Here is a 22,022-nt window from a genome sequence, read left to right as displayed (position 1 = left end):
TATACCGCTGCTCTCCCTCGTGCATCAGCGGGCTCAGTCGTATTATCGCGGCATGAAGGCCCATATTAACTAAAGACAAGAGGCGTTGACGAAAATACTTTGCAAAAAAACAAATTTTAAAAAAGTGGGCCTTTTAACAATGGCTTTTACGGCCAAGATATTGTCATGGCGTTTTCGCCACCTGAATATTGTAGACGAAGGCCTGCGGTTGGTGGTGGGGGAAGGGGGGGGGTCAAGGGCACCCCAGGACCCCCCCCCCCCCCCCCAGCTACGCCCCTGAATCGTGGCGCGAGCAGGCGAGAACGTGGTGGGCCTCATATTTTAACTTGAAAACCGCTTGTTTATAATATGTGTATTTTTTCTTTCGGACGCGTGCCTAAAGAAACGCGCAGGGTTTTTTGGATTCGTGCCTCCGTTCGTTTCTTAAGGTACGGTCCGGAAAAAAGGCTTCGGGCAAGCGATTTTCCTGTGAAGATGAGGATAAAGAACCCATTTTAGGAATTTTCTTTTTTTCATTTGTTTGTAACGAACCCAAAAATCTACAATTATTAATCTATTCTTGATTCCCTCAAATACGAAGCGTTGCACTTGTTCACGCAATATAAGTGATTACCGTGACGTCATAATAGTAAGTCCCGGCCAATATCCGGGGACTTTTCTGATGAAATACCGCAGGCTGATGGTGTCATATGAGCCGAAATAATATCAACAAAGAAGGTGACACGAACCCAGTAAACGAAATGGCGACTTAGCGCGAATATCCTTTGGTTCCTGATGGTTTCCAACAGAGAAATTTCTTCCTTATCAGAACCTTTAACTTTTAAATGGAATCTTTTATACATCTGTTCGAAACGGCAGCCGGATCCGGGGCCGAAACTTCCCGGGCGTCGATGCCCGAAAGTTTACCTCCCGAGGTTGGTGATCCTAAGCTTTGCAGGTTTAGTTTCTGTTAATAAGAAGTTTTCAATTTGTTTGTCTGTAATTTATCTTGTCATGAACAGGTTGAAGAAGGAAATGTGGAATACAAGGTAAGTTGATCGCTATTTTGTTTTCTTCATGATGTAAATATTGCAGATTCAGCGCTGTAATTTAAGCTTACTTTTATCCTTTGCGCGGGAAAAAAAATTCAAATAAAATAAATGAGCTCAATCGATCGACATTTACACCTATCTAACGGCTAAAACTACCGTTATGTTTTCAATGAAAATGTTTCATGTAACAGATTTTTTGTACGTATTTGCTTTAAAATAGCTTAAGCTGGAAACTCATCAAGTAAAGTAACTGGTACAGATCAACTCCCACCAGTTTCCCAGGAGATTGATTTCAAATGTAAAACTCTGTCGCTTTATTCACCGGACACTCAGAGCATAAGTTTTACAAATTTTTTTATTGGTTATCGGCGTTAATTAATGTAAATACCATTGTTTCTATGATTTACAGAGCTTACAGATGTACGCCCTTAAGATTTCAAGCTTTTTATAGTGGTTATTTCCTGGGCACCCCTTGCCCTTATTCTAACACACCGACAAATGTATATGTGGCTGGGAATCAAAGGCATTTTCGATGAAGACCTGTTCAAATACAATACAGTGTGTTTTAGGTTAAAGATCACTCTGCAGAAACTAGATAAACTTCATAAACACTAGAATATTTTATCAATAAAATATTTTGATTAAACATTTTCTTTCACAAATCATGACAGCTGAAACTTGTGAATCCCTCTCCGTCTCGTCTGGAGCACCTGGTAACACAGATGAAATGGCGCCTTCAGGAAGGAGACGGGGAAGCAATATATGAGATTGGTGTTGAAGACAATGGTATGTTTGTTGGTCTTACAAGAGAAGAGCTGGATTCATCTCTTAACACACTTAATGTCATGGCATCCAAGCTCGGTGCTCATACCACCTTGCTTCGACGTCATGTAGTGGAAAGCACGGGCAGTAGCTTCGCAAGGGAAGTAGCTGAGGTCTTTGTTCGGCGAGTGCCAGATGATCAGAAGGTATGCACAGCATGTAAAGCAAGTAGCAGGGCTGAAAATAACGGCCGGTCAACAGGCAATGTCCAGCCTGATCGCGGACTTGACCGGTCAAACTCCGGTCTTGCTGGTTATTTTGACCGGTCATTTTTGGATACAAACATTTTATTTTCCATACAGTTGTCGCTTAATGCTCTATAACGCTGCAATGATTTCTTTTTTCTTTGGTGTTTTTTGCTGCTTTGCACTAAACCCTTCTAAGAAAAAGAACACCACAGTAAATTAATTTCATGTCATCATGTCGTAATGAAACGCAACAAAGTCAATAACAAACTGAGTTGAAAAGTAACGCAACGTGGCAAGTCGTACTGTACTTTCTGCTTTGCTGTAATCAGTAATGTGACCTTCTTTGGGAATTCGAAGGAATTTAGGCAAATCGATCGCAATTCTCAACAGGTTTTCCTCTGTTTCTCCAGGAATAAATGTTAGCGCACAATTAATAAATTATTATTTCTTTTATGTCAAAGGTGAATCTCGTTTGCAGACTTGATTCCGGAATGGTCTGATAAACATTTAAGCTAATCAAGATGGAAGATTGTCGTCTATCTCGGCGCTAGATTCTCGTTCTTGTAAACAACTTTATGCAAATTTCTGTTGACATTTGAGCCCTTCGCAATAAAATGTTGCGTGATGACCCAAATTTATTTATTGACTTCTGATGATAAACACGCTGTTTGTGGAACAAACTTCTCGCCAATGCAAATCAACTTCTTTGCCAAAAATATTAGTGACAATTCTTTGAGGAGGTGACTTTCGATCACGTGCCAGGCAAGGAAAAAGATCAAGTTCCACCGATGTTCATTTCGGAACATCAACGTAAAACAAGCGTACATACAGATTTGATAAAATAACCCAATTTTTTTTTTCGTAATTTCTTAAGTTTGCTGAATTGTATGTGTATTACGTTTCCTGAACCTTGAGAGTTTGAAAAGGATTTACGCTTCACTTTTTACCTCTAGAGACTTCAGACGCCGCCGTGCAATGATACTCAAGGTAGAACGTAACATTAAAACGCGCGAAAACCGCGGAAAGGAACTCTACAACATGCAAATGCATTTTTCACCAACTTGCTGTCAAAAATGTGAACGTCAATCTGGGTGGAAAGAAAATCTTTTTTACAGTTTGCAATTCACACAAGCTGAAGTTAGCATTTACCAGCCCAGACATCATTTCAACTAGCCCCAAAAGCTTTTTGATGAGCAGAATTTATTTCACAGTTCTTCTGTTATTCAAATTCCTCAAAAAACATCACTTGCTCGTCGGGCAAGTTAAGAACAGAATTCACTAACCCAATAGCAAAATCCACTAGCCCTGGGCTATCGGACACTTCTTTCTTTACACACTGGTCAATGTATTAATAACGATCTATTGCCAGCATAACTGGATATTCCTTAGGCAAAAAAAATTATTAGTATTCATTATTTGACCGGCCAGACTCGGGGTTTGTCCAGGCTAAAAAATATTTGGCTGGTCATCATGACCAGCAACCTGCTGTCCGTTATTTTCAGCTCTGAGTAGTGCCTGATAGCCTGGGGCTAGTGGATTTTGCTGTTGGGCTTATTGAAGGTTTTTCGGTAATTCAAATTATGGAAGAACTGTAATCATTCCTGCTCATCAAAAAATTTTTTTGGCCAGTTGAATCAACTTTTAGGCTAGTACATGCTAGCTACAGCTTGCACAAATGGCAAGCTGTGAAACTTACTTTCTTTGCACCCTGTATGCAATATTTTGTTGCAAATGAATACTGATTCATTGAAAGACAGGATCTATTGAAATAGAATATTGTCATTACCTGTGCTTTTTTAGCCTGGTTTCCATGTAGTTGTCTGGATTGTATTGGCTGCCACCATTTATGAGGGACAGTTGGGATGATCAAGACATTCCAGACGATTACCGGTACATCAAACCCAGCTTATAAATCAGTGCTGAAAAGTGGGAGGATTTAGAAAATTTTTGCCTTTTGCAGTAATTTTTTATTGCATAAAAACATTGATTCTGTACAGTTGATTGCAAAAAAAATTTATGTAACATCAAAACTCCTATTACTTTGTCTTTGTTCACTTTTCAGTCTGTTTCAAAGATCTTAGTAATTTTTGTAGATTTCAGTGGTTTGATGCTCTTTTGTAGTTTATTGACATACGACTTGCGGTGTTGGGAAACGTTGATGCTGGGAAAAGTACCCTGCTGGGAGTCTTAACACATGATGAGTTAGACAATGGCCGTGGACGGGCAAGGTTGAACCTTTTTCGACACCTTCATGAGATTCAAAGTGGGAGAACGTCAAGTATTAGTCATGAAATACTGGGATTCAATAGTAAAGGAGAGGTACAATAAAATACTGTAGTACTTAACTTTCCCAAACTCCTTGTATGAGAAGGGGCCCAATCATTTGCCTGGACAAACTTTCAGGTTGCCAGGTATTTTGACGGACTTGCAAGTAGGCGGCCAGAAAAAAATACTTCAAACCATTGTGTCTCAAGAGGACAAGCATCTATTTTCAGTTTATGTGTTTGCTCTTTAGGCTAATACATTCAAGTTATTATAGTGTTATTTTTAACATTTTGAACAGGCAGAAGAGAGACAAGACCAAGCTAAAATTTCTTTGGACAGTCAACATGACTGGCCGCAGTCCCAAATTTATTTTAATTGAGCCCTAGTTACAAATCTTAACTTCCGTATTGATTTTTACCTGAATTTTTGAAAAAAGTATTAAATAATGAGAATTTACACCCTTTTTTGTATTTACCTAGGTTATAAACTACAGTGAATCGCGCACTGCAGAAGACATTTGTGAGCAGTCGTCCAAACTCATTACATTTATAGACCTTGCTGGACATCACAAATATTTAAGAACAACAATATTTGGTCTGACGGGTCATTCCCCAGATTTTGCTATGCTGGTCATTGCTGGAAACGCTGGTGTAGGTGCGTTTTAACGCAGCATTTTGCTCAAATATAAGCTTACAGCAGAGTTACTGTTTAGTATTGTACTTAACATTTATAGTGTGTGAAGTCACTTTGTTGCACATTCCCGGTAGCTGGTGTCTCCCCCTGTCTTGATTAATAGTTGGTTGCATGATTTTGTCACATGTAGATTATCACATTTATTCCTCTCCTATGTCAGTCTGGTTCCCTGTCCGGAAATCATTCATTTTTGGACAGGAACTGGTGACCCCAGTACTTCCAAAAAAGAAGTTTTACAAGTTCTGTTGCAAGCTTTAATTTGTGCAGTTTTCTAATAATTAGAAAATTAAAAAATATATATTTAAATTCTTTTAAATCTCCCATAAATTATAAATAATCACAGATGCATAGATACATTTAAGTACAGTATGTGTGCAAAAAAAATTTTTTTTAAAAGTTAATTTAACTTTTTGTCTTAATTGATAATTTTAAAATGATTCTCTTACTACACTGTGCAATCAACTATTATTATGTTTCCTTGCAGTTATTAATATTTTGCAATGTTAAAAATTATGTTTAGTTGGAACTACAAAAGAACATCTGGGTTTAGCCATGGCCCTCAAGGTTCCTACCTTAGTGATCGTAAACAAAACTGACATCTGTTTACCAACAATGGTGGGACACACCCTAAAAGTTCTTGATCGACTTTTAAAATCTCCTGGCTGTAAAAAAGTACCCGTTGTTGTTGAAACTGAAGATGATGTTATAGTTGCTGCAACAAACTTCATTTCAAATCAGTAAGTTACTTTACTTAACGGCTGTATAATTCCAGGAACATTTACCTATTTAATCATTAGCAAGTGGTCCCTGATGTTGTGCTACGCATATAAATTATAAAAATGTTCCACCAGAAAATTTTGAAATTTTGAAGCAGTGATGAGCTATAACACTTGAGTTTTCAACCAAAATACAGTACATTTCAGTTTTTCACTATGATACCCAATGTAGCTTGGTTGTTGTTGCAGAAAGTATTGTTGGTAAGCCATTGTGCTGTGCAGTAGATATTGTTCATTCCCTTCTCAATACTCTTGTACATTGGTTATTCAATTATTGCACCATACATAACCCCAAAAGTGCGATGACCTTATATTGCCTGTGAAAAAGGTTGTACTACAAGGAATAAGTCAATGTATATATTCTTTTCTTTAGGGTGACACCAGTTTTTACGGTCTCTTGTGTAACTGGCGAGAATCTTAATCTCATAAAAAAGTTTCTGAATCTTGTACCTCCAGCGCGATCAGCCATGGATCAGGAGAAACTTGCACAGGAATTAACAGAGTATCAGGTGAGTTTCTCTCTAATCGTTTTGTAAACAAAAAAAACTTTACTTGCAATCTTCAAGGCTACATGTAGATGTCATTTGACAAGGCAAAAATATTTAAATCTGTCTATTACAGGTGCAAACTTGTTTGTGTTCTGCTTTCACTTACATTTGGCATATCAAATCTACATGAAGGGCTATTTTTTGGCAGTAGAGCCAGCCCTTAAGAAATATTTTTGCACGCAACAAAGCCACCAGGAAAACAGTCAGTATAAAACGTGGACTGCAGACTGGGTATAAAACATGGACTAGGTATAAAATGAGGACTAGAAACTATGGACTGAGTATAAAACAATATAAAACGCGGACTGTGTATATAAGAACATCTTTAGAAAGGAAAAACTGAGAGAAGCGGATAGCGGACTAGCATAAAACAGTAGTCCCAGCTCCTTACCTCACACACAAACATTCCTTTGGGTGGTCACGTAGTCTACTGTCCCCAACGTCAGCGTCGTGTGGGGAAGGAAAGCATACTGCACGGGCAAGGAAGGTTATGCCGCTGCTCAAGGCAACTGAAAATGAAACTCTGAATTTTATAAAAAGAAGGAGTTAGAAGAAAATTCAATTTAATTTTATAGTTTTAAGCTAATAGAGGATGTGAGATTGAGACGCACCAAATAAAAAATAGTATTAATTGGTGTCAGTGAGAGTAAAATTCTGCCACAATTCCATTTCAAAGCCTAGGGGATATGAGGAAATGAAGAACCCAGACAAGAAGGTCAACAATATAGGGGCATTATGCGATGCAAAAAAGCTGTATTTAGGGGGAAGGGGTTACTCACCTATACGTGAATAATAACTGAAATATATTATCCAACGTTATATTCTAAGCGATGATGATATGATTGACACCTATGTTAACATGTACATTGCCTCTCAGTGACCCCTCTCATGGATGTTAGAGACAGAGACCAGGTCTAAAAGTGGGTGTAGAAAAAAGCATTTTGGTCAGGCTCAGGATTTGGAGAACTGGGCGGCACACATCCACCAAAATTTTGAGGAGTATTTAGAACTTAAACTCAAGTGTTATGCTATTTAGCGATCTTTTGATCTTATTTTACCTTAACTAGCACCAATTAGCACAGTTTTTACCAACATAGTCGGCAGTCTGCATTTTATACCCAGTCTGCAGTCTATATTATTTTTATACTGACCAACAAGTGAAAATTCCTTCCTGGAACATCCCCATTGTTTAATTGCATTTTATTTTATTTAACATTTCCCTCTTGTTTTTTTTTTCCCCTTTTTGACCAAAGTAATGCCCCTGAGACTTTGGCACTAATCGGTTTTACACAGTAGAGCTTTGTTTATGCAAGACCACAAGTTCTGTTGATTAGCCAGACTTTTTCCATGATAGTTTGTTGGGTCCACAGAGAACACAAGCTGCCCATTCCCCATCTCCTCCCCTATCAATGAAAGACTTACAGTAAGGGAGCACAGAGATTAGTTTGACGTTTGTAATATGTTGTGTTTGTTACTAGGTTGACAAAATATTCAATGTTCCTGGTACTGGACCTGTAGTCGGTGGAACTTTAGAAAGGTGAAAACAGACAAGGCAGCCTGTCCTACTGCTGTAATAGGCTAATGTTGTTTTTCCAACAAATAACAGTGATTTTTTTACCTCTGTACCTGAGTCCCTGAAGTATAAAAATCCCCAAAGATGCAAAATAATTCATGGCATGCGTCCCGTAGGATCCAAAGAACAATAGGTTTATTCGGAGATTTTTTGGTAGAATATCCTATTTGTGTGATTTAACTGTCTGGTTACACACACTGTAAAGGCCCAAGTATTTTCAATTTTTTGAACTGGGACTCATTGGTTATGGATATGGACTCAGGATTTTTCACAAGATGAGTCCCAGGACTCACCATACAACTGTAACTATTTGTTACAAAATCACTTCAAATAAACTGGAGTACTCTGAAAAAATACTTGCCTAATTAGAAGGCTTACACTTCTTGGGAAAAATAATAGAGACTTGGACTACAGAAATACAGCAAACTATCACAGGATTTTGATTGAAAGTCTTCTAGCAGCAATTCATAGAGCATGAATTTAAATGTGGCTAAATATCATTCAGGCAAAGTTGAACTCAAGCGAGTTGGCCAGCAGTCTTCTCCCACTCCAGTACATGACCTACAAGGCGGCCCTCGGGGAATTGCAGGGCTCCTTGTGTGTTCTTTTGTTAGCAATGAATTGAACTGTTGATAATAATCACAGTTTTGTTAGTTATAGATATTGAATAAGACTTTGTAAAATATGTACAGTTACAAAGTTGCACTATTTTAAGTCCAGTCTGATTGTTTTCTTGTCAGGGGTGTGTTGCGTGAAGGTGATCAACTTCTCCTGGGTCCATTGCAGGACGGTTCCTTCCATCCAGTTACTGTGACATCTGTGAAGAGGAACCGTGCTGCCTGCCGTGTGGTGCGGGCAGGCCAGGCTGCTACTGTGGCAATCAGTGGAATGGATAGGAACTTACTCAGACGAGTAAGTTTAATGAGTGAACTTCTAGGCTTTCTGTAAGAACCTGGCATTTGCAGGGCTCGAAAAATGTCCTATCTTGTCGTCTGGGACAAGTAGATTTTCTTGCTGGGCAAGTAACCTTTAAAGCCCACTTTCCCCACACTTTTCTTCCTCTGACTAAATCTTTAGCTAAGACAAGCAAGTAGTTGCCCTGGTTAAACAAAACGTGAGAAGTGCTTGCCCAAGGGTCAATTCCAGTTTTCTCTGAGCACTGATTTGAGGGGCTGCAGTCATAAAGGGTCATTTCATATTTTATGCCAGTTTGTTTGGTCACCAAAAAAAATACTTGACACTTTTGGTAACTGAATGCAAGTGACAACGCCTTTTCAGAACGCTATTCGCTGCCTTTGTTACCCTAAAAATCGCCTTGTGTAGCATGTCTGTGATTTCTTGTTCACAATCTTTACATCCTTCTGCATTTTAGTACAATCACAAATAGTAGTATTGTTGTATTGTAAAATGCAACCATTTTTTTTTCTTGGTAATAGCTATTTTAATTTACCACAATTATTTTGTTATGTTGGCTTTCGATGACGTGGATTTGTTTGTGTTTATTACAGGGTATGGTTCTCGCAGACCCTGTTCAGAAGCCACGCCCATGCTATGGATTTTGGGCTGAGGTGTTTCTACTATTCCACACCACTTCGATAAGCAAACGTTTTCAAGCCACTGTCTATATTGGAAACGTTATTCAAACAGCAGTCATTGAGGAGATGAACAGGGTATAGTATATACACATAATCCTAATCTCGCCTGCATAGCAGGTATTCCTTTTTGCGTTTTTTAGGCGAGCGAGGAGCACCAAAAATAACGCTTCTTTCCCGTTGCGCGTGTCTCGCGCTCCACGCCTGCCTCGCGCTTGCCTTACACTGCAGCTCGCTTGAAAAAGCAGAAAATATCGCCTGTTACGCAGGCTGATCCGGATCATTGGGTCAAGACGTTAAAGTAAAACATTGGAAAGAACTCAGGGTAACTCAAGCAGTGTATTGTGATAAGAAATTACGCTAAGTAGCTTTTATTTGAATAATCATACCGTACGATTTCATAAAAGCTTCATAGCGATACTCTTGCTGACGTCTCCTATTGATATTTATGTACAAATCAGAAGCCCATTGGTTCTTGTGTCGCTCATTACAAATTTAAATAACAAAAGCAATGCACGACCAATGGAAAGAGCAGCCCATTAGCCTTTTTTAGCCTGCAAGCGAAGCGAGCGGAAAAAAAAAACGCGCGAGCAAGAGGCGAAGCCAGGGAGGGAAAAGCTGTTTTTGTCCCATCCCTGCCACTCGCGTCTCCTTTCGCGTGCAGCTCTCGCGTGACTCCTCGCGACTCCCCCAAATGGAGAGCTTGCTCGCAGGCTAGCCTTTTTTCGTAGTCACTCCAAGGATTTTATTCAAAGGCTCGGTAGTTAGAATCAACTTGCACAGCGTGATAAACAGCACCAAAGAAAAGTACTGCTCAGGAACTTTGTAATGCCGGGTTATATCTCATGATTTGATCCATAATCCATTCCATAAACTATCAGGGGAATTTGGCACAAGCTTTCGGCGCAACGATTTCTGGGATTGTTCGGTTGGAGGAGCATTAGTTATGATTGGTTGATGTATGGTTGCCTTGAATACCATCAACCAATCATAACCAACGCTTGTCGTCCCAAACTATCCTAGAAATCTTTGGGTAAGCTTGTATCCATTCTCCCTCGAGCTTTTGAAGTAGGGATTGATCAACACTTATTTCCATTCGCCAAACTGACGTTGACAGATTTATGATTCGTACACAAAGTAAGGGTTAGGGTTAGGATTAGGGTTAGGGTAAGGGTTATTGTTGTTGCTATATATATTCAAATCAAACCATTTATAGTCAGCATATCCTCGGTGGTGTAGGGGTTAAAGTGATGCAGTGCAGAGCCGAAGCTCCGAGATCGAATCCTACTCGTGCCATCTTGAATTTATTTTTCCTTAAAAATTGAAGAGACTTAGACTTTTATGAACAGAAATTTCAAGAGACAGAGAAATTTCGTGTAAGAAAAGTAAAATGTCTTGTGAGAGCCGCTGAGAGGAAAATGTCAGTTTGGCGGATGGAAACAAGTGACGACCGTAGGGTATAGGCTCCTAGTGCCACAGGATACTCAGTCATTAAACTGCTTATTATTACGTTTCTGTTTTACTAGGACTCTCTGAGGACTGGTCAACGAGCAAAGGTTCGTTTCAAGTTCATGAAGCAGCCGGAGTACATTCGTGAAGGAGCGAGGGTCTTCTTCAGAGAAGGCCACACTAAGGGTGTTGGACAAGTGCAAAGTGTGATTTACCATAACGCAGTCCCTGGTAGATAGCCGAGCGAGCTGGTAACTCAGTACGTGGCCAAGGGGACAGGGACGAATACAACGATTCTTCTACAAGAATGAAGACGGGAGTGATGGAAGTATGCCTGAAATGTCGGCCAAGTGTAAAAAGTAGAATACTTCAATTTTGACACTCTGGCAAAAGCTGAACACGCCTTCGCACCTAATAGGAAGGATGGAGATTCTATTTTAAGGAGGGAGGATTGGAGATTGACAGAATAGTGGAAGTTGTGGAGATTAATATAACAAAACGTTCGAGGGAGGTAAAGGGAGGATCAAGCGGTACCCTGTTCAAGGCGTTCAGTTTGTGGGGGCAACGCAAAGAGATGTGAGCAGGAATAACCGCTCTCTGACTTCGCCCTGTAATCCACTAACTGATCGCCTGAAACAGGCAAAGTCAAGGCTGTTGGGCAAACATGCAGAGCTGGAAGTGATTACAGAACTAACATCGATGAATAAGGCTGAACAAATCTTCCCATGCAAAAGATCGAAGGTTGGGATTGGAAGGAATGCTTGCTCTATGCGAGAGAAGAGATGAGTAACCAAGTCTGTTAACCACTAACAAAGTTCTGATACTTCCAGGAAGCAGAACGTGCCATTACATGCCCGAGCGAGGGAACGTATTTCGAAGATGTTGGGAGGAGGTGATAGTGGACGAAATTTCATCTTACGAGGAATGAACAGGTTCTCAAGCGAGATGTAATGTTTTGTTCAACCGAGATAACCTGGCATCTCATTTGCCAGCTTTAAACAGCCAGATAGTTCTGTGTTGGTGTGAGGTTTGTTAGGGAGTGGCTGTCGCGCAAACAGTTTCAAAATTGTGACGTCTACAGTGTAGACAGTGTATGAGTGCAAGTTCTTAATTTGGTGCGAATCATAAAGTCGCGCATGCAGCAAATAAACTCAATGTTGCTGGGTTAAATTAGGGAAAATGAAGGACCTATTTAATGACAAGGCGCCTGGAACTCGTGGTAGTCTAATTTGACGGTAATGAAGGTTATAAGTTTTACAAGCGTGGAAATGGTCATTGTTCAGTTTCTCGTATTTTCACCACGGTTTACTGTAACTTAACAATGGGAAGATTTATCTGTAAATATGTAAACATACTTTTAAAATGTGTTGCAAATTAAGTGTGACATAAGTCCTTCTTAAGGTCTCGTTTTAAGGTCCTTTCTCGGGCATTTTACTCAAGTCCCAAGTGGGAAATTTTTAGCGCTACGCGCACTGATTGTGTGTATTTTTACTGGAAACTGTATTCTAAGAAATGAATACTGATTTTCTTTCAATTGTCTCTCTGTTAGTTGTCTTCGACCTCCTGTTGGACACCCCTCTGTATTTTGGACTTGTCCCAAATAGAATCCAAACTTTCACACAATCCCTACCTCTACAATACGCGGGACTCGTCTTGAAAATGGGAGAAAAGCCCTGGAGACGAGGTCAATAGTGAGGCTCAAAGGGTTAATGAAGACAGTTGGGTTACTTTGAAGACAAGAGAGACTGAGGCGAGAGTAAGGATATGTTTAGTTTACAGGCGTTCCTTCCCTTTTTTTTTGCCCTTTTCGCTCCTCGCAATTTTCTCTCGTCAATTTTTCGCCTGCGCTCTACTATCTAAACGCCTGGACAGCTGGGAACAGGCTACCAAGTGTTGCGAAAGGTGCCCAGGGAAGGGGGTCAATTAGTCTCCTTCGCAGCCGCTTGGGCCGGAGGCGGGAGCTTGCGTGTCTCCGGCCCGAGCGGCTGGGAGGGAGACTAGGGGTCAACGAGAGGCGGCAGTGTTCGCAGCCGTTGCAGCACAGCATAGCCTGTTTGTACATGTCTCTTAGGTCTCTAGAATTTAGATTTGTCAACTGGGTTGATTAAGGTTTGAAGAAAAAACTTTACAATTGTCTACGGTGTAGTAACTCAGATAATAAAACCAAATTTTGTGTTTTACTCACTCCCCATTTCCTCACAGTAATTGCACAGAACTGATGTTGTAATGCAAAGCTATTAAAAGATACAATATGGAGCCATGGTTCCGGCTTACTCAATTCCGATACAGCCAACTCCCCTTAATATCGTGCACACTCTCAGACCCGTGAGTAATTGCGCTAAAATAGTGAGTTTATTTGAGGTGTATATGTGGAGCGAGAGTTAAGTGCATAGACTGAGGAACAGTACAGTTTTGATAATTGAAATACTTAGCCCTGGAGTTTTTTATCATTTCTTTTGTACTGCCCTTGTACGGCTGGTAGAAAACACATACAAGACAAGTCAGTAACAAAATGATGTGCCTTTTTGAGGCCGCATTACGAATAGAGTGGAAACCAAAGGCAAATTCAAATTTCCTGTAAACCGAGATGAATTACTTTGAAGCGCCTATGAATTGCTATTAGTGACATTACATAAGTTTTGGACTCAGTCGGTCACAAAGCCAAACGAAAAGCGGATAATAAGGTTCTTTTTAGAGCATCTCGGGATGCAGTCTCATCTCGGAGCAAACAACTGACACATTCATCTTCAATCTTTTTTATTTTACCAACGATAACAAAAAACTGCGCCTGAAGTCAGTGACAAGGTCAAATGTCCCGAGAGTCTTCTTCACGAAGAGAAGGCTTCCTGAAGTAAAAGGCATAAACGTTAGATTAGTGAGCTTTTTACTACAAAATGTCGCGGGAGACTAGTCAAGGTGAAGAAAATATTTCCTTCTGAAAACCTTTAAGTTATACAATTAAAGCGGCTCCTATTTAAAAAAATTAAGCCAAGTTCATTAATTTACGGCTCTCATTTGGCCCTGCTTTGCACCTTTGTTAAATTAAAGCCGAACAGTATCAAAGAAACATACTTCTGAGTACCTAGCACTCCTAATGAGGCATTAAATAGCTATAGCTTTATGTTATAACGTTTGGATAAAGCATGGAGTATTTTAGCTGTAAGAGTTTATTTCACCCGCTGAGTAGTTGTCACTGGCGGAGTCCAAACACCTCGTAATCTGTGACAGTGAAATTTTGGACACCTGTGAAGAACGTGCTCTGCTGTCCTGGTGGGAGCTGATAGGTGTGGCCGAGTTTGCTTCTACTATTGGGACTTTCGTCTGCATTGTTTGATATCCATAAGTCACTCCCACTGCCAAACACTGGTCCAAGGGTGGTAATACAAATGATGCCTGTTGATTCCATCCCTGAGATAAGCGGCAGTTTGGTCGGTCCCAGGCCACTTGGGTTTACAAAGCTGAACAGGAAGGCATGGCGACATGACACCGATTCACAATGACCTGTGAATAACAGTGATTACACCTGACATACATATTCAGACATTATGTGTTAAACAGTAATTTACACATTTAAATTTCAACCTTCTTTAAATCTAAACCTTTCAAACATTTTCTGCCTCATTCCACTTCTTTGATCCTGAACCTATATTGATCTCCGTTGCCCAAGCAGATACCTAACTACACCTGCTCCTTTGCATAGAATAAGAAATTTCGGCCTGAAACCATCGCCAGTATCTTTTCTACTGAAAAGTTTTCCTCTGAGAAACGTAGAAATAAGTTTAAGCCACCTATAAAGAAGTTACCAATATCCTGTTCATGGACTTATCCTGGTTCAATGAGTATGATCTGTGGTAATCCTATGCACTGGTGTTTGTTAGTTAGTGTGGCCTAGGTATACAAGTATGAGGCTTCAGAATAACGAGGAAAGGAAATTAACAAGGGTGCCGGATTAATGCACAAATGCTTGTCACACAGGCTTTACGACATACATAAAACTGGAATTAAAGTTCTCAACCTTTCATCAGGAGCGAGTTCCTCGATAAAGCTAATTTGTATTTTACATATCAATCATCAATTTATGTTATATTTACGCATCCAAGGGTTCTCAGTGAAGCCTCCAAAAATGTTTCCACCACTTGTTACAACGGTGATTGTAGGTCCTTTGTTGTCGCATTTGGAATGAAACGCTGAAGCAGCAAAGCCATCTCGTGAAGCTCGAAATAGCAAGCGCCATTGCCCTTTCATAGCCTCAGGCAACCAACTTTTCATGACTCTTCGATGCTCTTCGTTCGTCAGTATCACCGACTCCTCTAATACTTTCGGTTCTTTAGGCTTCAGTTCATCCAGTATCCCTTGCAGCTGATAAAACTTAGCTTCTGCTTCGAGTTCCTTGAGGAATGTAGCACCCTCTGGTAAAATCAGCTCGCCATTACGAAGATAATTTAGTATAAACCGGAAGAAAGTTCCATCTCGGTCGATAAAGAAAGAACCGTCTTCAGAAGGCTTCATCTCAAACTTCCCGGAAAACATGGCGGCTAACATGGAGTTGGGATCTTTTTTCAGCGTCTGCACACTTGTGGTAAAGTGTTGACCACCAACGTTGAGTTTAACAGTCGATGAGAAGTGAACCTGGTCTAGTTTCTTCGACATCGCATCGATGGACTCTTGCTCATGACGAACTCTGGTCGCTTCTCGCTGTATTATTTCGCAACCTTTCTTGATGTAGTTTTCAGCGTCTATGAGGGCTTGATTTCCTCGTTGATTATCAGGATTTGTATTGCCCATGATTTTCGTAATTAAATTAACGAACCTTAACTGCTTTCTCAGTACAAAGTACAGTCGAACCTTCCGTAAGCGACCACCCACAATGCAAAGACTGAGTGGTCGCTTACTGGAGGTGGTCGCTTACAAGAATCGAACCCCGGGGGTCTCTTACGGGAGGTGCAGACAAAATTTCATTCTTCATTCTTCTTGACTAATCGGTAGCAGACATTGCAAAGCAACCAGATGTATAAAAAATCATCTTAATCTTACCTCTGTGATACTGCATTTGCTTGTTGAATTTCCACTATTGCAGTACATTGATTTAAATGATATTGTTCAGTTTCTGAAAGCATCATTGTGATTAGTGCAAATTTAAAGTTATCAAACCTCTGTCTGAGTCACTTTTTGAGTGCTAAGGTGTCCCCTGAATGGAGGATAAATGTGGGTTACCCAGAAATAGTGTCCGATCCCTTTTCTCTTAATAGAAGTGTCCATTGAATGGAGGTACTGAGAAACGCAGATTATGTGAACATTTTTCTAGGACCAAATTGTGTGACGCCTGAATGGATCGAGGTGTCCCTTGAATAGAGGTGCCCCAAAGGAGAGGTTCCACGGTAATTTATTGGCAACATCGGAAAGTGAAACTGGGAATGACCGTAGGTAGCACAATTCAATTTTGACTAGTCTGTTGACTGCGTTTATACTGAAATATAAGCGATATGTATGCAGTGGAAGGCCATGGAACAATTAGATTATGGACCTGACTACAAGGTGCGAAGGAACACGATAAACGTTAAAGCAAAACCAGCTAGCAGTCTGTCATATTTGTCGCGAGTGGGAGGGTGAGAGTGTCGTGTGAGTGCCTAGTCAGGGCCAGCCGACGACGGTTCCCTTCCTAAATACATTGAAAACACTTTTTAGGCTGTCCAGAGTAATTCTAGATCTCTATAGAAATGCATTGTAAGCGGTGCTATGAAATTTGTATCCGTTCAGTCATCTTGGGGCAACTTGGCGTATTTTCAGTCTTATTTTCCCAAAAAAATTTAGTTGCAAGGTGAGAATTTTTCTGATTCCTTTCTCCATCACATTCTCGAATCTGAAGATTCTAGGTTTCTTTTTCTACAAAATATAGCTTAACCTGGGGAGAGAAATGTGAAGAATTAAACTTCAGAAATCGTAGGGAATTCATTGCATATATATCGCTTTGAAAATCGTACATCATATCAGTTGAACGGTCATCTAGACACGCTATAAAAGCTTCTAGGCAGCTATATACTTCTTCGAACAGATATTTTACAGAAAACAGTCTTTGGGTATCCCTGATTAGTGCCCTTTGTCTGAACAAAAGTACGCTACCTGACCCACTTAAGTCTTATTCTCAAATTAGCCTTTAATGCGCGCTTGAATTGAAAAGAAACTTTGCTGGGAAATTTACTTTAAGAGTTTTACATGTTTTTCTTTAATTAGGTCTTGGTGATTACGTTCCCCAGAATATGCACCACACAATAGCCTTTGTTGGTTACATTCTCTTTGGTCTTGTTTTGGTCACCATGTTATTTAGTGCCATGGAGGACAAGATTGCACAATGGTTTAACAATATACAGCAAATGGTTGGACTGGTTGAAGATCACAATGTTGCGAAGAAAGAACTCTAACGAACAGTGCCATCTGTGTTTGCATCGTTTTAACACTAGTGCATTATTAAACGAGGTCCTATACAAGTCTCTTGTCACGTTAAGGCTGGTTTTCACGGAACAACTCCAGAACAATTGATTCTGAGGAAACAATTGATAGCCTGCATAGCTGGTGGAATCAGAGTACGGGAGAGCTATGCATAGTGAGTAGACAGAAAAGCGGGCAGGATTTCAACATAACTCATTCTTCTTGCGGCTTAGCCCGAGAAAACAGCCGACATTTTGCGACTCTACCACTAGTTCTTCCTCGAAATAACGTCTGAGAAACGAACGCAGAAATTCCATACTGTTGACGTGCCACTACCTAGACCTGGGTAGTGTTTCCGATACTTCAACCAATCAAAAGCACCATCCAGATATGGGTAGAGTAACGTCATCGGTATAGAATCTCTGCGCTCGTTCCTCAGACGTCATTTCGCGGAAAACCATTAGTGGCGTTGCCAAATGTCGGCTGTTTTCTCAGGTTACTTGCGGCTCTAATACCGGCGCGTGTCAAGCTCGCACTGGCTACAAAGGCGAGCTTTAAGCACGAGAGTTCGTTATGAGATCTTTCCTCCTGGATCACGCCGAGAACAGAGAATCAGTAGCTTGTAATTACTTTCTATCTACTGTAAATTTTGTTTTAATGGTGCACACTCTAACCTGCGCGCATTTCACATGAGTTTCCTTTATTCTTGGACTAAATTTCAGGCACTCGTGGGGCAGATCTTGAGCCTATTGGCGTTTTCCCAAATGATCACAGTGCACTTTCAAAAGGAAAACAAGCACAACTTTTTTTACTAGAATGAAGAAATTCTCCTATTATCACGTCTTTTTTTGGAACTTTTTCTTATTAGATTTCTTCTCCTGTCCACCTAATATCTGCAAAGCTCGTGGATCACGCAAGTTAAGTCCAAGTCTTTGTGCCTCAAGTGCTTTGAGTTTTGCTTGCTCTTTTTCTTCTTTTCGTTTTGCCCTGAGCTCATGCATCCTTTTACGATAATCCTCAATAATTTTCGGCATGTTCTTCATGTTCTCCTCAATCTTAGCCAGCCTGAAATGTTGTCAGTACAAAGGTCAATATCAGAGCCTCTGCATTAGGTAGAGAAAATGGAAGGGGGGTGGGGGTGGGAAGGGAGGAAATTGGGGAGCAAGGGCTATCCTCAATCCCCCACTTACCCTCTTCTATTTTTTTCCTTGCCATTTTTAGTCCCCTTCCACCAAAATGGAGAGCCTGCCACAGGCTACACTTGATAACCAAATGCTGTTTGGGAAAATCATCAACCTCCCCCCCCCTCCCCAATCCCCTCATCTTCTCTTTGGGGAGCATCAAAGACCACACTCGGGGGATAGCGAGAATTAAGCCTGAGCACAGGGTAGGTGTGTGGGGCACTGCGAGCCTCTGTGAATCCGGGGTAGAGTTTCCAAGCAGCTTTAGCCTGAAGGCATAATTCTTAAGTGGGTCAAAGCTGCTTGTTTAGGTTGATAATGAGTGGCTACATTTTTTATTTTATCACTAAGAAGGATCGCCACTCCTTTGACTTGCCCAAACTAATCAACACTTTTTTTTAGAATTCAACATGGCAGTTATTTGTGCAGTAATTATGGCAAACAGCAAGAAGCTAAAAATATAAAACTGTTCTAGTGAGGCCTTAAACTGCTGTTTAAAAAGATTTTACTTTTTAAACAGCAGTTTAAGGCCTCACTAGAAAAGTTTTATATTTTTAATTATGCTGCTGAAGAACAACATGAACGGGTAAGAAGCTAATTTACTTTTGATGTTCAGCTGAGTTTAACTGTTTTTTGATTTGGGAATGAAAACTGGGGTCAATCCACCAAGGTACAACTGTGTTGGGGATAACCTTGCTGAATTTGTCACGCCAAAGACAGCCACAAGTCTCAACTTTTACTTTACAGATAAATAGTATCGCATGAAAGTAGTAACTGCAGAAGAAGTTTCATTTAAATAGTTATACATGTACCATAGGACCTCACCCGTAGACTCTAAAGCCAAAACAATGAAAGTGCATAAAACACTCAAGTGGTACCAAGCTAGAAACTAAAAGGTACTGCTAAAGAGGTTTCATTTGAATGGTCACATCTCTTAGTTTTGTACACATTCAAAAGTGACAACTACACTATAGGTTTTGATTATAAGTTCTGGGAGTGACAGGAATAAAGGCTTTAAATGTAAAATGACAAAATTCTCACACACCTTTCCTCCTTCTGTCTCTCGTACTTATGTCCTTTCGGCATTCTGTCCAAACCCCTATCCACCATGGGTTTCTCAGGCCAGTAATAACCTTTAGCCATATATTGTTTCCTCAAATCTGCCAATCTTCTAGCACTGATCTTGGGCTTATGCCATTTATCTCCAACCTTCTGTGGTTTAGACTTCCGAAGGATTTCTGCAACTTCAGGGTGGACTGGAGGCAATACATTGTCAAATTAAGGCACAGCAATGAGGAAAATTTTTGCCATAGAAATGAGAGATCTATTATCATTTTGTTATGATCATCTGTCTTGTTACATTTGACTTATGGGTGAGGCAAATCATAGCACTGAACTAAAGACCTTTCAAGGCTTTAAAATTGTCTTATGTCTTGGAAATTTCGGGCCTTGAATTGTCTTATGGCCTGACCAATAAAGGGGGATTGAATCCACAAATGGTGATGTCTCTTCTTTTACTATGCAAACCTTTTCCACACCATAAAAATAAAGTTGTAGAAACTTAGTTGCAACTTCAACTCATTCATTTCAACTCTTTTACAGCCAAACAGGGAAAACCATGAACACTAGAAATATTTATGGAATGTAATTGTGTTACAAGAAAACTAGACTGCAAGCTAGAATGTTAATTAGTTTGTAGTTTTGAGGCTAGTTTGCATGTTCTCGTCTTTGCTGTGATTGGTCATAACACAATAAACATTCCTGAAGTATTTCAAGTGTTCACAGTTTTTCTGGTTGTACTGTAAGTATTATCTCTAGTTCCTATTTCTAATAATTTGATAATCATTACTATCAATGAAAAACACATGGTCACTCATGATTTTCTTTAAAGATCTCAGTAGTATTTCCCCATGAAATGACGTCTGAGGAACGAGCACAGAAATTCATACTTATCATGTATCACAACCCAGATCTGGATAGTGCTCCTGATTGGACGTACAATGTAGCAATCTAGGTAGTGGAGTCATCAGTATGGAATTTCCGCACTCATTCCTCAGATTTCATCTTGTAGGCAAACCAGTGGTGACATTGTCGTGAAATGATGGCCATTCCCTCAGGCTAATTCTGTAAGTTATCATCTCCCAAAGGTGATCATGTGATCTTGGGATTTCAGGTGCTCGCATACAAGAGGCTTAACTGTATATGGAGCAACTGTCTTTAAGGGAATTTTAAAGAAAATCTCTCATGAATGAACAATATTTTTTCACATCCTTACCTTCTTTAGTTTCTTCAATGACTGGAGTTCCCATCCCTTTTCTTTGAAGCATATGTGGTAATGTAGGATCAGGGCTTTCTTTTGCAGTGCATGTTGTTTCATTATACTCTGTTGCTTCAGTGGATTCTGGTGTCTCTTTAAACTCTGCTGCAGTGCTGCATAGATACCTAAAGAATATTATCAAAAAGACTGGTCAGTGAATTGTAGATTGAAATCACAGAACCTTCTCGTCTTTGAAAAATATCACCCCCAAAAACTTAACCAGAATGATGCCTAAAAGATAATATTTAGTACCATAGCAAAGAAAGTTATGAAAGTGATGGAATGCAATGACACTGTAGCACAATCTGCTGGCACCTAATACATATAAAACCTTGTTTGTAGAGAAACAATTCAAAATATATTAATATGTGCATTCTTCTATTAGTGATTTTTCCTTTGGGGTCCCCCTTCACTTCTGGGTCCCCCTAAAAATCCCAACACCCCTTGGACAGAAACCCTCACTCAAAAAAAGGTGACAGGTATCAAAAGGCCACGACTAAAAACGGGTGTTGAATGGTCTGAAATAGGGTCAGGATTTAGGTCGCACAACCCCGACCCTGACAAGAATTCCTAAGAGTCAACACCATAGCCCCCCCCCCCCCCACCCCACTCTGGGGGGGGGGGGATCTTGCTGTTATGAGTACTGGATGTACATCGTACATGCATCTCTGGTTATTTCCTTTCAAAGGTTTACATTTAGAACAATTCTCCACTCCACATTTGCATCACGATGTTGTCACGGGAGAGAGTTTACTGTACAATTTTAGTGATAAAATGGGGTACTGACTTGAGCAGTGCGGCTCATCCTCGGTGTAAGAACCTTTTTAACTCACCGGTGACGTAAAGCAAAGAAAACAAAGAAGTCAACACGATAAAACCTAGAAAAACAAGAGGTAAAAAACAAAGAAAAAGTTCACAGGTTCTTACACCGAGGTAACCCAGCAATGCGGTGTGGGTCAGGACAGGTTAGGGTGAGTCCTGTCTTCCAGAGCTTTAGTGTTTTGCATTTATCATTCATAACTTGACCTACCTCTGTGCGAGTAATCGCCCAAACACGAATCTCTGGGTGAGAGAAACGGGTGCAAATGATCCCCAAAGTCTGCTACAATTTCTACACATAAATGCCGCCATTTTGGCCGCCATCTTGGAAAAGGCTTTGAT

The 22,022-nt window shown here is 40.2% G+C and overlaps 3 protein-coding genes across 4 annotated transcripts; 1 reads left to right on the top strand and 2 right to left on the bottom strand.

The window, feature by feature from the left end:
* The first annotated feature begins 694 nt into the window (after positions 1-694).
* On the top strand, positions 695-12,471 carry LOC140943862 (GTP-binding protein 2-like). 2 transcript variants are annotated; one of them, XM_073392979.1, is made up of 11 exons: positions 695-914; positions 1,002-1,028; positions 1,703-1,999; positions 4,163-4,360; positions 4,786-4,960; positions 5,520-5,736; positions 6,149-6,284; positions 7,802-7,860; positions 8,637-8,808; positions 9,405-9,566; positions 11,015-12,471. In XM_073392979.1, exons 1-11 carry the CDS (start codon positions 825-827, stop codon positions 11,174-11,176), a joined length of 1,695 nt encoding a protein of 564 aa, XP_073249080.1. In that variant the 5' UTR covers positions 695-824; the 3' UTR covers positions 11,177-12,471. The 2 variants fall into 2 exon arrangements, with proteins under 2 accessions (XP_073249080.1, XP_073249081.1); XM_073392980.1 differs by lacking the exon at positions 1,002-1,028.
* Positions 12,472-13,627: 1,156 nt separating this feature from the next.
* Positions 13,628-15,836, bottom strand: LOC140943130 (uncharacterized). Its single transcript, XM_073392189.1, has 2 exons — positions 15,029-15,836; positions 13,628-14,438 (listed from the first exon to the last, which is right to left on the bottom strand). Exons 1-2 carry the CDS (start codon positions 15,720-15,722, stop codon positions 14,128-14,130), a joined length of 1,005 nt encoding a protein of 334 aa, XP_073248290.1. The 5' UTR covers positions 15,723-15,836; the 3' UTR covers positions 13,628-14,127.
* Positions 15,837-17,929: 2,093 nt separating this feature from the next.
* On the bottom strand, positions 17,930-22,017 carry LOC140943100 (uncharacterized). The gene is made up of 4 exons (XM_073392156.1): positions 21,892-22,017; positions 20,820-20,986; positions 19,590-19,800; positions 17,930-18,428 (listed from the first exon to the last, which is right to left on the bottom strand). The coding sequence occupies exons 1-4, from the start codon at positions 22,002-22,004 to the stop codon at positions 18,200-18,202; spliced, it is 720 nt and encodes a 239-aa protein (XP_073248257.1). The 5' UTR covers positions 22,005-22,017; the 3' UTR covers positions 17,930-18,199.
* Positions 22,018-22,022: the final 5 nt, after the last annotated feature.

This window comes from Porites lutea, chromosome 7 (assembly GCF_958299795.1).
Source record: "Porites lutea chromosome 7, jaPorLute2.1, whole genome shotgun sequence".
Lineage (NCBI taxonomy): Eukaryota > Metazoa > Cnidaria > Anthozoa > Scleractinia > Poritidae > Porites > Porites lutea.
This window is presented reverse-complemented; position numbering and strand designations above follow the sequence as displayed.

Bases quoted from the DNA above. Each gene is read 5' to 3' on its own strand.
- LOC140943862 (XM_073392979.1), top strand. From the start codon at position 825: ATGGAATCTTTTATACATCTGTTCGAAACGGCAGCCGGATCCGGGGCC. The intron at 2,000-4,162 runs GTATGCACAGCA...GCTCTTTTGTAG, and splicing joins GAGTGCCAGATGATCAGAAG to TTTATTGACATACGACTTGC. The intron at 8,809-9,404 runs GTAAGTTTAATG...TGTTTATTACAG, and splicing joins ATAGGAACTTACTCAGACGA to GGTATGGTTCTCGCAGACCC.
- LOC140943130 (XM_073392189.1), bottom strand. From the start codon at position 15,722: ATGGGCAATACAAATCCTGATAATCAACGAGGAAATCAAGCCCTCATA. The intron at 14,439-15,028 runs GTAAATATAACA...TGTTATTCACAG, and splicing joins CACTGAGAACCCTTGGATGC to GTCATTGTGAATCGGTGTCA.
- LOC140943100 (XM_073392156.1), bottom strand. From the start codon at position 22,004: ATGGCGGCCAAAATGGCGGCATTTATGTGTAGAAATTGTAGCAGACTT. The intron at 20,987-21,891 runs GTAGGTCAAGTT...AATATTCTTTAG, and splicing joins GGGCGATTACTCGCACAGAG to GTATCTATGCAGCACTGCAG. The intron at 19,801-20,819 runs GTAAGGATGTGA...TATTGCCTCCAG, and splicing joins CATTGAAGAAACTAAAGAAG to TCCACCCTGAAGTTGCAGAA.